General features: G+C 40.0%; 1 protein-coding gene across 4 annotated transcripts in view; it reads right to left on the bottom strand.

The window, feature by feature from the left end:
- Positions 1-4,482: 4,482 nt before the first annotated feature.
- THEMIS (thymocyte selection associated) overlaps positions 4,483-17,328 on the bottom strand; it is an 87,624-nt gene continuing 74,778 nt past the window's right edge. For 3 of the 4 annotated variants that reach the window (XM_054063268.1, XM_054063269.1, XM_054063266.1), the window contains exons 5-7: positions 16,852-17,005; positions 9,301-9,466; positions 4,483-4,950 (exon numbers count right to left, since the gene is read on the bottom strand). In XM_054063268.1, the coding sequence (XP_053919243.1) occupies positions 4,941-4,950; positions 9,301-9,466; positions 16,852-17,005 (330 nt within the window). In that variant the 3' untranslated portion in view covers positions 4,483-4,940. Of the gene's footprint in view, positions 4,951-9,296; positions 9,467-16,851; positions 17,006-17,328 lie in introns of those variants that run through there. The other variant, XM_054063267.1, reaches the window with a different exon arrangement.

Here is a 17,328-nt window from a genome sequence, read left to right on the forward strand (position 1 = left end):
AAAACCCCTCTCCCACTGCCATTCCGTTTTTGCAGTGATGCAAGACATCAGAACACTTGCTGGACTCTAAGTGAAATGCTTACAGCCTTTATCTACAGAAGCATTTGGGTTCCTAACACCCAAAAGGATATTTTCGATACAATTTAAGAATTTGAATATGCTTGAAGATCAAACCTAAACTCATTTTGGATCTAATTTTCTGTATTACAGATGGCACAAAATGGGCCATGAGGCATTTTAAGACCATCTTGTGCCATGTGAAGTGCAGTGCTAACCCAAGCAGGGACTGGTAAGGATCTCTAGGACAGCCCAGGGGCTGCAGACCTGTCAGATTGCACTGGCTGGAAGGGGCTGCTCTGGCTGGGAAGCACAGTCATGCAAAATTGGGTTTGGAGGATAAGGAATGGAGGCAGAATCACATAAAAATTTGTTACGAAGCATTTATACCTACTTAAGATATAACTCAATTTATATAATGTGTTTATCTAGAAAAAACCATAATATTTTTTAAAAGTTTTTTAACTGATTCATGCCCAACCAAACTCTCCAGAACTGCAAATGCAATTAAATGAAATCCTTAATGTCTCACTGCATTTTGCAAATTATTTGTAGATGTGGAAAAGAGCTGGATAAACTATTTGTGCTTACATTTGTAGGGAAGGAGTGCAGCAAATATGGCGGGACGGATAACTAGCATAAACCAGACTTGTGGACTGAAGAAAAGCTTAATTTTAGAAAGAAAGTCTATTTCCACTTCTTTTGTGTGATGTTGTACACCAAAATACTAAGAGGTGTGACTGCTGAACAGAAGAAGAACAGGCAGGAAAGAAGAAAAGAGTCTTTTTTTCTGGCAATGTTAACAGCAGCACCACATGGCGCAATGCCCTGAACCCTGCTCAGACCTTTCCTCTGTGCTGTGAAGACGAAGAAGCCAGTGTGTTTGCAGGAAAGAAAGACCATAACTCCTGAGGCTGCCCTAGGAAGAGCTAAGCCAGCTCTGCCACTTTTCAAGTCTGGCCTGAGCTGCCGGCTGCCAACACTGCTGTGCTCAGAGCCACATAGAGAGCACCACAGAAAGCACAGAGATAAGGCACTTGTAAGCACAGGCATATCTCAAATCTGGTGGGACCAGGTCCTCGAGACACCATGTAGCCATTTCCACATACTCTCAAGTCTCAATGCACATAAGGAAGTTAACATCACGAGACAATGTAAAAATGGCCAGACTGAGCCATCCAGTCCGGCACCCTCTCTCTGGCAGTTGCCACCAGCAGTGGACTGTGGGAAGAGCAGCAGAAGCGAGGCAGAGGCAGGGCAATCCCTCCTCCCACTGAGCCTGCCAGTGGCTGGCAGTCTGCTCTTAGACCAGACCCCACATGGTTTATCAGTCCTAGAGAAAGAGTCATAAAAGTTTATCCTAGAAAATACAAAAACCCAAGAAAAGAAGCAGAGGAAGCTCATCAAAGAGATGTGTTATTGCCAAGCATAAGAACACTCCCAGCACACAGGTGCATTAAAAAAGAAGAGAGAGGAAAATAAAAAAAAAAAACAAACCAGCAACAACCTGCCGCCAATACACAAAGTAGAAGCAAGAAAACTCTTTTCAGAGACTATCAGTTTCAATATGGTGTAAAGGAGTCGAAAGTTAACATGGTACAGACACATCAAAATGAAAAATGTTAGGAAAACACTTGAGCAGTCTTAGGAGAGGCAGGAAAAGTATCAAACGTTAAGTGAAGAGATAGCAAGAATAAACAGCAGCTTCTTATTGGGAAGTGTGGTAGATAAGCATTTGTTTGACACATTGTATGTGTACAAAAGAGCTTTTGGCATTTAAAGAGGAATGTGGGGAGAAGATTCTTCTTATCTTCCAGGCACAAAAGCTTTAGATATAAAAAATGTGCATGTTGATCATTGAAACAGAAAATGCCATTTCACTAAGGGCTTATGCACACATGGAGTGCTGTGGAAGCAGCTGCTCCTGAGCAGGTCTTCAGTGAGAACACACTGGAAATACTTCTTAGCATTAAAAGAGATAAGCCTTTAAGCTAACAGGTCTGTGCAAAAGTTTATGCCAATCTTCTTGCAAAGCAAATATCTTATTATTTAAACACACTTGTATTCTCTTCAGGCATAGCAATCATGGTCTGTGTTCAATTGAAAATGTCCTTCCCTTCTCAAATTCAGTTTTCTTTAGCACTAATGTCTGAGAATGATAACCAGGTCCCTCAAGGATCACAGTGACATTATAGTTTTGTCAAACAAGTACTAACAAACTGTACAAAATCACTGTGGTCATCTGTATGGCATAAGGGAATCACAATACTTAATTAAGTCTTAAACGTTGAACATGAGCCTTTTACTAGGATCTTACTTCATGCCTTCTTCCTCCCCTCTGCTTTCCCCAGCAAGACTAGATATCCTTTCCTCATGGCATAGAACCATGGCTTTCTTCTGAGCCAAGAACTAAATACAAATGCCACTGTCCCTCTGAGGCCGGCTCACATGCCTGAGTCAAAAATACCAGAGACAACTCTGCTAGTAATATATTTACAAGGTTCATAAAATCTGCCACCTTTACTCAGATGAATAAAACTAATTGAACTCAATGAACTCAATGAGGTTGAATATACAAGACACAGTAGTCCAGATGTGACCTCGCCAGAGCTGAGCAGAGGGGATGAGTCATCTTCCTCAACCTCCTCGCACCACCCTGCCACTGCAGCCCAGGAAGCTGTTGGCTTTCCTCTCCTCCTTTCCAATTGCACAATTCAGGCTTCTGGCGCTTCAGCAAAGGGATATATCTTTCAAACAGCCAGCAGAGGACATCACATTCAGCAGAAAAAGAAAAAAGTCAGTAAAACACACAACAAATTCCTTTTATTCAAATACCAGACTGTGTTTGCTGGCTTAACAAACCAGGTTTCTTTGAGTTGCAACAAAAAGAAATACACATTTCTGTGAAAAATGCTTAAAATATATTTCAAATACCCACAAGTGATGTGTCAGCCAGTTACAAGTTTTGTACACACCTGCAAGCCTCCGTATTAACTAATGATATGCAAAGTGCTGCATGCTACATATGCATGGAATCAAAGCACTCTGAGTGATATTCTTAATACTTCATTTGTAACTGATTTTAATGAGGACGAACATTTATCTTGAATAAATTAATGTGAGACAATATTGAGCAATTCTAAATTAATTTGCATTAGTTAAAATTAATCATTCAGTAGAATTTTAATAGGGAAGTCTAAAGATACTATACTGTTGGCTTGAAAATACTTTTTCTTTAAAGTGTATTAAGGCATTTTTGTAAGCATTTGCTTAACTCCTCAGTAGGACTGAAAATAGCCTAGGCTTTCCAAACAGGTTCCCTTTCTCCAACCTAAAACTGTCTGGGAAGTTTGACTAGTTTGTGGAGCTGTCTGAGATTTCTGCATATGCCACTCTGATCAAGCTGCTGTGAGTCTGGAAACTCTTGGCACATCAACACACCACTTCTCAATAGTTTTCCCTGAAAGTCAAAGCACTGCCAGTAAGATATGCAATTGCCCTCGATCTAACGCTTCTATAATAGCTATACGGCACTTGCTACACATGTGCTGTCCAGCTCTTTTTCTTAAATGCCATAAATGACGGGTATCAGACTTGCTCTGCTGGAACATGAGAACTAGGTCCAGTACCACTCAAAGACGTCAAGCACACTCTTCGTGTGCAGCTCGTGTGTGACTGCACACAGCAATCCCAGGCAAGAATACTGCAGCTCTAACCTGAGCACTGATTACATGCTCACTGCCAAGCCCACTGAGATGCTCGTCTGTAAGCAGAGGCTCTCCTTGCTGCTGCTCAGCACCCACAGGGTCAGGACTGGGTACAAAGGGAGGTCCCTCCTTCTGGGCCAAGGAGGTCTTAGATTCTTTCAGATGCCATTTGGCTTTCATTTTTCCATTTCAGAAGTATAAAGTAAAACAAAACACTTTAAAGCAAATACTTGTTTTGTTTGAAAAAGGAGAAGAGATTGTGCTTCTTGTGCCCACTGTGCAGTGAGGCAGTGTTGGCCATTCACGTGTGATGCAGAGAGGCACCTGGGACTCTCCCCTACATGCTTGTGTATGAATACAAAGTACTATAAGGTGTAGGTGAAGCTCTTCAGCACTGCTTTGTCACACCTCTTAAAGAGGGGACCATGTACCTACCTTTCTCTTAGTTGAAAGGACTTGCATGAACACTACTCTTTCAGCCCAAGCTTCTACCCTTCCTTCCAGGCTGTGTTTTCAGCAAATTGCTGAAACATACTAGCAAAATATACTACTCTAATGTGATTCTGGGTAGCTGTGCAAGGGGTTATGTACATGGCAATAGTATCTAACTTATGTGTCCCCAGTCCTTCTGCTCAGCTCTTCTCTCTAGGACGAGTGGCATTACTTTCCAGGGTGAATTACTTGTGGTGCAACAGTACCACTTGTGCAATAAAACATTGCTTGTTGTCTGAAAGAGTGGCAGAATCTGGCCATTTGCAATTTTGAACCTTCTGTCCTCCAAAATCCAAATGAAACATCTGCACAGCTGTTTCAGTAAGGGATGTTCTTTTTGCACTCGCCCTACCGTGGTTCGGAAAGTCAACTGGTATTTCAGGTGCAATAAGAATGAAGGATTTGACTTGGCATAATTGACTGAATTCATGAATAAATATGTACAGAGGAACTTTGTCCGTTTAAAGGGTCATGAGACATTAGCTGGTTTGACTTCTTGTTTAGGAAGAGTAAGCAGTTTAGTTTCTCAGGGGATTATTATAGTTAAATTACAGCCTCATACGTTCTTCATGAGATAAGAAGGACACTTTCATGAACAGCTTTTTCTTACAGTTGCAATTCATCCTCATAGGTGAAGGACACAGCTTCCTCTTTGTTTCCAGTTAACTTCAGAATTATTTTGCTTCAGATGTCTCTGAAAACAAACAAAACAAAATGACAGAGTGAAACAGAAAACCGTTACATTTGGATTTAAAAATTCCACAGAGAGTGCAGGTGAACCAGCTCAAGTTAAATTAATGGCTGTAAGTTAGGACTCATCTGTGCTCTAAAATGGTTTTCAGTACAATTATACTAGCAATCCCAAGACTACAGCAAAAATAAAACTAATATATGACTCCAGCACTGCTATGCCAGCAACTTTGCCTAAGTATGTAAAACTCGAATCTGTAAATTTTTCTTTTACTAGCATAGCTTATGCCGTTTAGGGAAATGTTCGGCCTATATAGGGCAAAAAAGCTCATTTAGTCAGTGTAAGCTATGACTCCAGCAGAAAGTTTTCCCGGTGTTTCTGCACTCTGACTATGCCCATGTCATGTTACTGTTTTGGCAGACATGGGAGAAAAGATACACCACTACCACCACCACCACCCTCCAAGAGAAGCTTCCAATGGGTGTGCCTTGGAGGCTGGGATAACGGAGATGCAGACTTGGAGGGAAGTTAATTAATAACTTAATATTTATTTGCAATACGCCAGCATGCTAAAACATCACCAGTAGGTTCTGCCACACTGCAAAACCACGTTTTAACCTGCCCTCTAGGGGAATGGAAAGACCTGTGCATGTAGGATGAACATCTAGTCATGGTAGCGTGGTAGTCCTCCCTGCTCTCGGCGTCTTTGAACCTATGACTGCTTTGAGACAGGCTGCTTGAAGTCCTGCCTGTGTCAAAGCAAATAACTTAATTGCACCTCTCAGAGCAGCATACTTTTTATTTGCTCCCTCTAAACTCTTCCTTCCTTTCATAATCACCATTGATTGTAATCTGGGAAAAAAAGCTCCAGTTCGCACATTAGGGAAAAGTGAAAACAGCAGGCAGTAGGAAAATTACCTAACAATGAAAATCAGCAAAGTAGGTGTTGCCCCCAAATCTACACTGACAACTACCTAAGAGGAGGGGGACTTTCAGAAATGTTGAGAACATACAACTCCAGTTATGGATTTGGGATCCTCCAATACTCCTGAGACTGCAAAGTGTGCCTCAGCCTTTCACTCAGAGGCAAGGGGGGTTACGAAAGAAACAGCTAGCCTAGGGAGCCAATGATATGAGAGTTCCAGAGAAATGTCTTAGAAAAGCAGTACAAAAGGATTAATGAAGTTGCAGTGGGGTCAAAAAGGTTGGCTTTCATTTGCAGTGCTGTCTATAGCTTTCAGTTAGGTAGGAACCTGCATCTCAGCACAGCCAAGGTAAAAAAACCCAAAGTTTCATGTCAATCTGTTTCAAAGAATTACTTCTAAAAAAAATGAGTACAAATTGAAAAGAAAGAACCCCACTTTATTCAAACAAAACCACCTCAGCCGTTGGGTTCATGACAAGAGGAAAACACAGTTTCTCATCCCCTAATGCGCTTCTCTTTCTTTCCTACTTCTCCCTTTTTGACTCCTATATAATAAGCATCAAGGCTTAGTCAGCTGATATCATGCCTTTTCCAGCACTTGTGTGAAATCCCAAAAGTAATATCCTGAAACAGCCTGAACTCAGCCTTTGGTTTATAGCTCTCCAGGTAGGTGGTCCATGTTGTTCCAGTCCTTTTCCAGCTGTCATATTACAAGCAGCTGTTAGCACTGGAGACAGAAGCTGTCTTTTCTAGTTTTGCTGTTGGGTTTTGTTGTTGTTGCTCCTGGATGCCTCCATCTCATTTTTGTTTGCAGGGACATGGGATGAGACATTACAACAGTACCAAAGCTATTCCAGCTTACTGCAACGAACTTGCCCTCTCCTCCTTTCTCTCTCACATGAGAAAAAACGTGATTGACGTCTTTAGTGCCTTCTAAAAGACTGTCAAGCTGAATCCAAAACCCAACTCATGGCAGTAAAAGGAAATGAACTTGTGTTGTTAAAAGGAAAGCCACGCATCTTATAAACTTTCAGAGTTTTTTCCTACTTTTTCTGGAATCCTTAATGAAAGGTTAAAAATATGTTAATGGTGGTTGTTGCTATAGCAAGCTCGGGCATCTGTAGTCAAGTCCCTTCTTTAATTGCTTATTGTTCTGAAGTACCAAGGTCATGTTAACATCGTTGACCCTCTGGGAACATTTATTCTATCAAAATTAACATAGCAATGACCAAAGGCAAGTCTCTGTTCTTTCTTTCTCCCTCCCCCTGAGTGAGGACTAGCTCTTACTGGTATCATCCTGGCAGCTTTGGCCGTGGAAAGATTTTTTTGAGGCACTGACGAAACCCTGCAAATAATAAGTACTGATTTTCTCAAATTACACCTAACTGTCGAGGTTTGCTAATGTATTTCATTAAAATATTTTTCCCCCCAATGACTCTTACTTTGAAGTAATTTGGATCAATGGATTTCATTTTGATAGATATATACCAAGTAATTAAAATTGGATATTAATAAATAACATAAATGTCCCAAGGCATGAGGAGACCATGGGTGGGAAATAGCCAGCTGATGAGTTCTTGAGGTAGAACATGATCAGATATTTGGCACAGATGCAAGACACCACTCATTTTTGTGCATTTTTTGCCTGTAAGTAAGCTGAAAACAGCTAATTTGGTTATTTTTAATAGATCCTTCAACCAGATGTGTAGCATACAGTCTCAAAAGCTGATTTTTTAAGCTCCATCAATCATTTTACCTGGGTAGATAGTTTACAGGGGTTTTGCCCACATTAAAGTTTAATTTCATAGGCCCACATCAAATCCATATTTCTCAAAACACAAGTGCAAGAGCAGAAACTTGATAGAAATTTTAAGTACTAGATAAAAGCCGTAATGGAGGATTTCTGACGGTCGAGTGGAGAGTAGCATGCTGGAGGAGCTATGCGTTCCTCAGCTAGCTAATGATTTCAGAGGGCGGATACTTCGGTCACCCACCAAGGATGGCAATTTAAGGATTTCTTCATAATCCGAGACAGACAGTGATCTCCTTCTAAGCAGCAAAGGTCTTTTCTTTCATGTTTTGCTAGAGCCCTCTATGACAACTAATAAAGTGAAACCTTGGCTCTCTTGGTAGAGTTTAAAGGGCAGGTGGATAAAGACTTAAAGAAGCCAATGCCATGACAGTAGGCAATATAATTAGAAGCTGATCCTCTAGGCTGTCATTGCTTCTTGAAACTGTGTTTTTCTATTAATGTCTATAGTCAAAAGGACTATTTCAGTTAAAAGTGAGTTTCATTCTCTCTTTCCTGATTTCTTTACACTACAGAAAATGTCCCTGTCCTCAGCGGCACGTGGACTGAGGAAATAATTGAATTATGTGAAGTGCCCTATTTTGTCTCATTTTTCATTCCTTCCTGTAACTTTGGAGTTTCTGTGGCTATGAGCAGGGGAAGATGCAGATACAATACACTGCCCTGGACATCATGTTTCTGATGGGTTTGAGAATTTCAGAAAAAAAAAAATCCAAAAAACCAGCTTATTACAGATTCAGTGCAACTCTTAAGTCAAATAGAAGAGAAACGCTGCATGTCATTTTAAAATAAATACCAAGTACATTTTGAAATAAAATGACACTTCATAATAAAATAATTTTCAAAATTTCTGGAACACGACATTTCAAGTTTTTTCTGGGTTTTCAGAGTTTCCTCTTAAGAAGAGAAGCAATTCAGCCAAATCAAGTAAAGTTCACGTAAGGTTCAGCCGTGAGTGAAAAGAGCTGGCATTACGCAGTTTCACTGGGATCTAGAAAAAACCTCTAATCTGTATTTAGCTGGAAATTATGCTTGGAGCTTTTTGGAAAAAGGCCCTCTTTGCCAGCACTTTAAGTTTTCTACAGACTGCCAGAGCAGAACCTCAAGGATTTAGTGAAAACACAGGAAATGCCTGAAAGCTTTTTAAGAGACAAACCATAGTCATGCGCAGCAAGACATCCACTTCTAAGTGCAATCCTTTACTTCTTTTTAGAGTACTATAATTTGTTACAGCAAGCTGGCATGAAACCGAAAAATTAGACAGGCTTTTAGATACAAAGCCTTTATTTGGCTTTCAGAGTCTTTATTTGGATTTCTGTGTGGTTTTGTAAGGATAACCATTGGTCAAATTAACATTTTGTCTTTACCTGGTCTTGCTTGTGCACTTTTATCACCAGAAAAATAGAGGTACTGCTTTGACAAAAGTGACATGTCTGGGAGTGACAGGCAGCAACCCAGGGGTGACCTTCCTGCATTGCTCACAGAACACTTGAGGCAACAGTGGCAGCTCCCAGGAAAAACTTTCCCTTATTCTGGGGGTGAATGTTACTGGTCAGTCTGAAAAAATCACTCTGCCCACACTTGTTTGCATCCATAAGTGATCACAGGTCACACTCACCTTCTTCCTTCAGAGACTGCATGCTTATTTCTAATGGTTGTATCTTGAAATATTTTTCTTATGTTTTCAATTATATTTTCATCCACATAGTCGTAGTCATGCTCTTCTTCCTCTTCCTTTTCTGCGTCACACTTCCCAAGTGCCTTCTTTGTTAGATCTGTGTAATCTTTGTAAGCAAAAACAAGTGGAACAAAGTGAAAGACTCTGCCCTTGCCCCCAAAAATATGCAATTCATACAGACAACTACAAAAGTAAAAAACAAAGGAAGGAACGTTCTCCTCACTTTTCTGATTTTCATAGAGACCTTAAATGACTTGCTTAAGCTCCTGGACAAAATTCGTGACAGATCAAGAATGAAACCCAGCGGAGTAGTTTTTATGAGTCTTTACTCTTAAGAATTCCTCTGTCAATTTTTGCATGCTTGTACTTCAAAGTCTGCAGACAAACCGCTCTGTTGTCCTGCTGGCTGTCCAGAGAGAGCTGTAAAGTTTTTTAAATTGTTTAAGAAGCGTGAACTCGAACAGTGCAAAAGCAGGCAGACAAAATTGTCTCTAACAAAACAAGAGCAATCCACCTGCCACATGTATAACCTACAATTCCTGTTGCAAATGTCCTCCCATGCTCTTGCATTTCATTGCCTGAAGAGACAAGCCTCTACAGCCAGGAAACTGTGGCATTATTCTGGGATTTACTAGACCCACCCCTCCCAGTTTCTTCTTATCCAGAAGGTTATGTAACAGAGATACAGGCTTGCAAGTGTCTTGAGGATAAAATGAAAAGTTCTGAGGTACATTTCTTCAATGTCCAGCTAGACCAACTTGAGCCAACACTGAGGACAAACATTCCAAAAAGCAGTAGTGTTTTCTCACAAGGGCAGAGACTCTCACCAGAATCCTCTTTGGAGCTCCAGCACTGAAGGAGGCTCTGCTTTGAATCTTGGCACAGCAACAGCTTCTTGTTACAGTTCACAGTAGTGAGCTATAGGCTTCTGCCAAAAGGCCCCAGGACCTCCTTTCCTGTCCAGGTGGACCTACGCACCCCTGGAGCTACAGGTAGCTCTGCAAGATGCATGGAACCACAGATCACATGGAGCAGGACCGCACAAGGATCAGTCACCAAGTGTCCCTCATGCCCCTCTCCAGAGCCACCAAATCCCTTGTTCCCATGCTGTGGTCAGAAAGAGCAAGTGGCAGCAGATCCAGCCAGGGCTGATACAACAGCACAAAGTTTCCCTTCCAGGAACAGCTCACCCTTGGCGTTTGTGAGGAAGTCTCACATTTAATGGAGCTGAGAGGATACTGTGTTTCTAAAGTAAGACCTTTTACCTGAAGCAGCAAAACACTTAAAATGCTGCTTCTGGTTCCGCTGGTCCTATTTGTTCAATTTGCTGTGACATAATATGAAACCTGAAAATGCACACAAGACCTCACAGCCAATCTGTCCTCCCAGCAGTGCCATGCTTGTCAAATCATAGAATCATAGAAGAGTTTGGGTTGGAAGGGACCTTAAAGACCATCTAGTTGCAATGCCCCTGCTATGGGCAGGGGCCTTCTTTATGAGCCTGAGCTCCTCAAACAAGAATCCTCCCAAGCTTACTTTTGCCCCCACAGCATGCCCCTTCACCAGGAAAATAGCTGTATATTCTCCCAGCTGTCTCCAAACCTGACTTGCGTTCCTCCTGAGACTCTCTGCAGCTGAAGAGTCTCTTCCTGAAAATACCAGGCAAGACTTATTTCTTTCTGGAGTTGTGACCCTTTCCTTTACTGATTTTTTAAAGCCAGAAATAACCATTAATTTAATCAAGCTGTTATCTGGCCACACCAGCACAGAGTTTATCATAGACTAATTTACCTACAAGCCCCCCTGCTGCTTTTTGGGAATGAGTAAATTAGAAAATCATCTCCAGACGTAGCATCAAAAGAGAAAAAAAAAAAAAATCCAATCCCCAAACCTGTGATGAGAAACTTAATGAAGATCTCACCCACATATGTGGCCACTGTCTTGATAATAAGCATTTCCAGGTTTGTAGTTCATTTGCAAGTTGGCCGTGTTTGATATCAGTAAAAGTAAACTAATGAATAAAACAGGCACTGAAAGAATAAGCTAATCCCTGTGATTCAGCAAGGGAAATATTGTTTTTGCACTTAGACTTGCTAATATGGATATAAAGTACAGATTGCTTATGGATGGCATAGCTAGACTTTCTTCTTTCCTGAACACACACAAACAAAATTATATGCTTCTAAGCAAGACAGCTCAAGGAGAAAGGAAATTAATGTCATCAGGCCAGACTAAATCACAGCTGTCCCCAGTCCCAAGCCTGTGTAGGATGCTTTCTGAAATGTATATATTTACACTTCAATAAAGCATTAAGCAATGAATGGGACAAGCTGAATGATCCCAGGGGAATTCTGAACAGTAAAATCAATGCAATTTGCTTCCCTGTCTGAAAAAAAAAATCTATTACCCTCAACACCGAATTACCGAATCAGATAAGCCATCTCAGCCTGCTAAGAAAACAAGACTTATGTCATCGTGCCGTCTATCCAGCCATCTGCCAATCTCTTCAGTACTTTTAAAAATTTTTTCCAATTTCAGTAAGATTTCAAAATAAGTCTCAACGTGGTTTCAAAAGTGAGTTTAGTATTAGTAGCTCTATCAAGAGACAAGCATGCAGAACACAGCTGTTACACTCCATTTGGCACCAGACAGCAGGATAAATCAGCATGTGCATATTGGATGGACGTTCAGCACACACATAGCTGCAGATCCACTCTTTTTCATTTGATAGGAGTGCCATAAGGAGAGTTTTGGTTATTATCAGGGACGGGGGAAAGGACCAGTAGGGGACAACATATCTCAACACTTATTACACCAAATTTCATTAATGCTGCTCTTCCTGGAACAATTTGTATAATTATGTTTGCCTTCATAGTGGAAGGGCAGTCCTCTGCAGACTAAAAGTCTCCATTTATTTCACTTGTATCCTTGAGAAGCTAGGAATCGGTCTGTTTTTCTCTCAGAATATACTTGTGGCTTTTTAACAAATTTCAAAGTCACAAACAGTTGTCATAATTCTCCATTCAGCCTTCCTTTAAAAGGCAGATGACAGAAGTAACGCAGCCCATCAGGACTCTTCCTTGAATGCAAACAGTGCTAGAAACGTCAAGTCATGTACCTACAAGACTGTACACCTACATGCCCCTGGCCATGGCCATAACACAGCCTTATAGCAAAGGTAAATATCTCAGTTCAGGATTTATGCTGCATAAATTAATATTCAGTGACATTAATAACATTTAGTGTTTCTATTTATGCCTAACTTGAGAACAATAGTTGTGAATTATTGCGTGCAATAACATTATGAACCAAACATGTTAGAACTACATCCTTATTTCTGAACATCACTCATGTGAAAATGCACAGAAACTAAGGCATATGCATAAGCCAAAGTGTTTTTATGAACAGTAGCATTTTATTTGTTGTGGACCTGGTTCTGACACTCCTCAGTGCTAATGAGTGCTAATACCTTAGGGGGTCTACTGACAGCTGTTGAGTGATAGCAGAGTCAGAGCCTCTAACAATAATGGACTCTTCCTTCAGCTGGTATCCATCAACCATTCCTTGATGTCATGATACAGCATATCTTTAAAAACTATTAAGTGCCACAATGCAAATATTTCATGTACACTTTAGGGTTCTGATTTGCGTATAGTTAATGTTTATCTCCCTCTGGAGTTCCTCATGGAACTCCTAAGTTTGGAAAAGTTCAATCATAGATTTAATTTCTTTAAAAATGTGAAGTGTTCTGAGAAGTGATATCTGTTGACCTTTTTAACTGTCCTTTTATTTTTTCTTTTTTATTCTTTTTTATTCTGTCTTTCTGGATTTATTGAATTCTTACAGACACCAATTTCTACTAACTCATATTACTTACCCCTATTCATCTAATTCAGAACACTGAGATTCACATCCCTGTGACATCACTGAAGAAAGAGCTTTTTTTAAAATAATTCAGAATTCTATGTTTTGCTTTCTGTTTTTAGGGATAAGATGTTTTATTTGTCTTAATATTAGGTTTATAGTAAAGCCCCATAACCAATTGTATTGCCTTAAGTGTTGGGACAGCAAGCTACAGCACGGGGGCAGAAATGTCTTAAATCATCTTTGTTGCCAAATTTAGCAGGCGTTATATGTGCATCCTAAATTGCAATCAGAAGGCTCCTTTCTTTCTTCCATTCTCCAGCCCACTGGCTTCCTAAATCAAGTGCCTAGAGTCAGAATATATAAATATCTTCCTTAAATAGTCCTGACATGAATAAACAAAATCAACAGAAACACTTTTTAGTTGCAGGCTGTAGCAATTCCAGAAACCTAAGCCATGAGCAAAAAGATTAAGTAATATTTTAGAAACTCCACTTACAAAAAATGTCAAGGTTAAAGAAAAACTGATACAGCAGATTTCTGGTGAGAGTTATTATCTTGCAGATATTGCTACTGTTTCTAATGAATTCAAACTCAGTCAAATATAAGGAAATAAGATAATATCGTTAGTGGCCAATTCAGGTTTAATTGTAACAGAAGAAAAAGATTCCGTTTCTTAGAAACAAAGATAATGAATCCTTCCTTTATTAGCATGAACTCTACAAGGAAAGACAATAGAGGCTTTAAAAGTGAAAGAAAAATGTGTTGCTTTTCTTTCTGGAACTATCTGGCCTGTGGTAAGAAATAATAATTGTCTCTGTAACTGGTTTTTTTTGAGAACACAGATTCAACATCCTTATTAGGAATTTGAAACAGGTTGGTGCTTTGGAGGGTTCTTAACATTCACCAGTAGAAGTTTAAAGATTAGTCAGTGAATGGCGCATTTCCTCCCACTCAAAACCCACAGGACTGTGTCTGCATTATTAGTCTTGACATATTTTCTAATCCATTATCTCGTGCATTAGCCTAGCAGAGTATACTCTCTGGAACAGGCAAGCTTGCTGCACACAACAGTAGACTCCTGGGGATCCCTTGGCTGGCCAGGAAGAACTACTATGCTATCTAATCCAATCTCCTGTATAATTCTGCAGTTATCTTTGAATTAAACACAATAACTTTGAGCTATACTAACACACATCTTTCAGAAAACCCTTTAGCTTTGATTTGAGTACGTCAGTGTACAATCTGTCACTGCTCTTTGGTCTAGAATGAATCTGCGTAATTCCAACTTTCAACTCACGTTACACTCAAATTCAGTCAAAGTTTGTACAGAGACATACTCTAAGGAATCTCAAGAAGTTCAGTAAGGGAAAGCACAAGATCCTGGACCCGGGGAAGAATAACCCTATGCACAAGTACAGGCTGCAACTGACTGACTGGAAAGCAGCTTTGCATAGTAAAAACATGGGGATCCTGGTAGACAAGCTGACCATGGGCCAGCAATCTGTCCTTGTGGCAAAGAAGTCCAACAAACTCCTGGGTTACATTAGGCAAGGAAGTAGCCAGCAGAGACCCTTACCCCCCTGTCAGCATTTGTTGAGAGCACACCTGTAGTCCTGGGACCAAATCTGTGTTCCCCAGTAAGAGGGACATGAACATTCTAGAGTGAGTCCAGCAAAGGGCCGTAAAGGTAATTAAGGGACTGAAGCATGTAAAATGGGAGGGGAAGGCTGAGACCATTCAGCATCGTGAAGGGAAGGCTCAAGGAGGATCTTAGCACTTGGTATAAATATTTGACGGGAAGATGTGAAGAAGATGAAGCCACATTCTTCTCAGTGGTGCTCAGTGACAAAAGAAACAAGAGCTAACAAATAATCTCACAGTAGGAAGATGTTTCCAAATGGAAATATCTGAGTGGAAAAGACATTTCTGAGTGGAAAGACTTGGCCACCTCCCAGTCCTGTTATTGAGCTGAAGCCTTAGTACTGGTAGCTCCAAACTTCTTTTCTCAGTCAAGGGATCTCAGTTTAGAAACTACTGCACAGTTCCTGTACGATGCACAGGACGTGACTGCATGACTCCACTTCTCGCTGCATGAACTGAGCTTCTGCATTCAGAAAACTTCTTGAAAAATGTTGATTATTAAACCATTATGTGACTTTAGTCTATGTGGCTTTCCCTGTCTGTGAGGAGTCTGAACCCATCAAGTAAAGCACCTACATGAGCCGTGACTCCTGTGCTCATGAATAAGCCAGTCCTCAGCACAAACTTTAAGCCTGGTTTATTTCAGTACTGATGCACGGGGCATGTTTTCTTGAGGTGCAGTCCCCTTCAGCTTCCCGTGGCTGCTTCACCCCACAGAGACTAACCCATGAAAGGAATCCAACTCATCCCTGTAGCATGGCAACAGTTTCCAAAGCCAGGCCTTGGTGATTTGCAAGGAGTTCTCTTGGCACAAAAGTGTACAGCCCATCTTGGTGTTTCTTTTCAGGAGATTAAACAGAGGATACCACCCTTTGTAGCTGCCAATATGGAATTTTCATCTCTATGAAATCTAATCAAATGATTGAACACTGACAAAATGGAGCCTGCAGGGAGAATTTTCAAAGCCCCAAAATACCAAATTTAAGGTTATCTTTCAAAGCAGTCAGATACAAAAATACCTTTCAAAAACCAGTCCCCAAATTATCAACTTCAACAGCAATAAGCATTAGTGAATATTCAACACGCCACAGCAATTCTTCACTATGAAAGTTGTTTATGTTGCATTTAGGAGTTTCAAAATGAGTAGTTTCAAATAGGCAGTACTTTTTAGGACACACTGAGTGAGACAAGACAACAAAGAGAAACTTTATAAGTTCTTGTATGGATATCATCGGTTAACAAATGTTGCAAAGATGAATATTTGCACTTTAGTCTTCCAGATGTTCCAGTGATGTAATTAGTGTGATTTGTTCATATTTCAGATGTAACACGTGACGGACAGATTACTGAAATAAATTAAAATTTTCATACTAACTGCAAAGTCTTTTGAATCTGTCCTCTTATCATCTAGCTTTTCAATTTCAGTATATTTCGTTTCTGAAAAAGGAAAAACTTGAAAGATGAGTAAAAAAACTAACCAGCCAACCAAAAATACTTGGGAAATCCAAGCAAATGATGACTTTAAAACCAATTACTGGTCAAGTAATTTGCTCAATAATATATTTTTCCTCAAAACACAAAAATGTGAGTTGAAGATATCTTCATATCTTTGATGTAAATTGCTTGCTCATATTTAATATCTGTTGGAATGAGCAGTTTTTATAACAGACGATGAGTAAACATCATCCTAAAGCAAAAAGAAAGTGTATCTTTTCCACACGTCTGTTCCTAAAAGCTACTGAATATTCATGCTGCAGTGTCAAACAGAGTTTAACACCATGCTGCTGTTGAGAGTGTGGATGAATTTGCCTTATGGCATTTATGGGGGAAGAACAGAAGTGTTCACTTTTCATCTCTTTTCACTAAGCCACAGCTTCCAAATGAAATCACGCAGGATAATCCTGCATGTAAATCCTGTATGTAAATCACGGCTGAGGTTAAGCTTTATTATATTAATAACTCAAACTATTAAGCTTAACTGACCTTTAATCACACTGGTTTCCACTAAGGTAGCTTTCCCAGCCATGTCCTTCTTATTCTCTCGATGCATCAAACTCTTTTGACAACTAACTTGTATTTCCAAAACTTCAGCAGCTTGGTTTGAGCACAACTTCTTGGTGGTGTCTACACAGAAAATCTGAAATTACATAGAAGAGCACATCAATTTTACATGTAAAATGTTACTCCAAACTGGATATTTTCAGAGATGTGACACATAAGACAACATTTTTTGGGTTACTTCTGTGAATTTTAACCATAAATCTTCTGTTTGTCAAAGTAAATCATCGATCAAGTTTACCATAATGCTTGTCTTTGAGGCATGTTCACCACAAAATAACATGACTACAAGGCATTCTAGCACCCTCGGCAAAGAAATTATTTTTCTTTTCTTTTCTTTTTTTTTTCTTTTTTTTTTTTTGGTATCTGGAGCCATGCAGACCTAAGAAGGGAGATTTATGT

The sequence above is a fragment of the Cuculus canorus genome, chromosome 3 (genome assembly GCF_017976375.1).
Source record: "Cuculus canorus isolate bCucCan1 chromosome 3, bCucCan1.pri, whole genome shotgun sequence".
In the NCBI taxonomy this organism is placed as follows: Eukaryota; Metazoa; Chordata; class Aves; order Cuculiformes; family Cuculidae; genus Cuculus; species Cuculus canorus.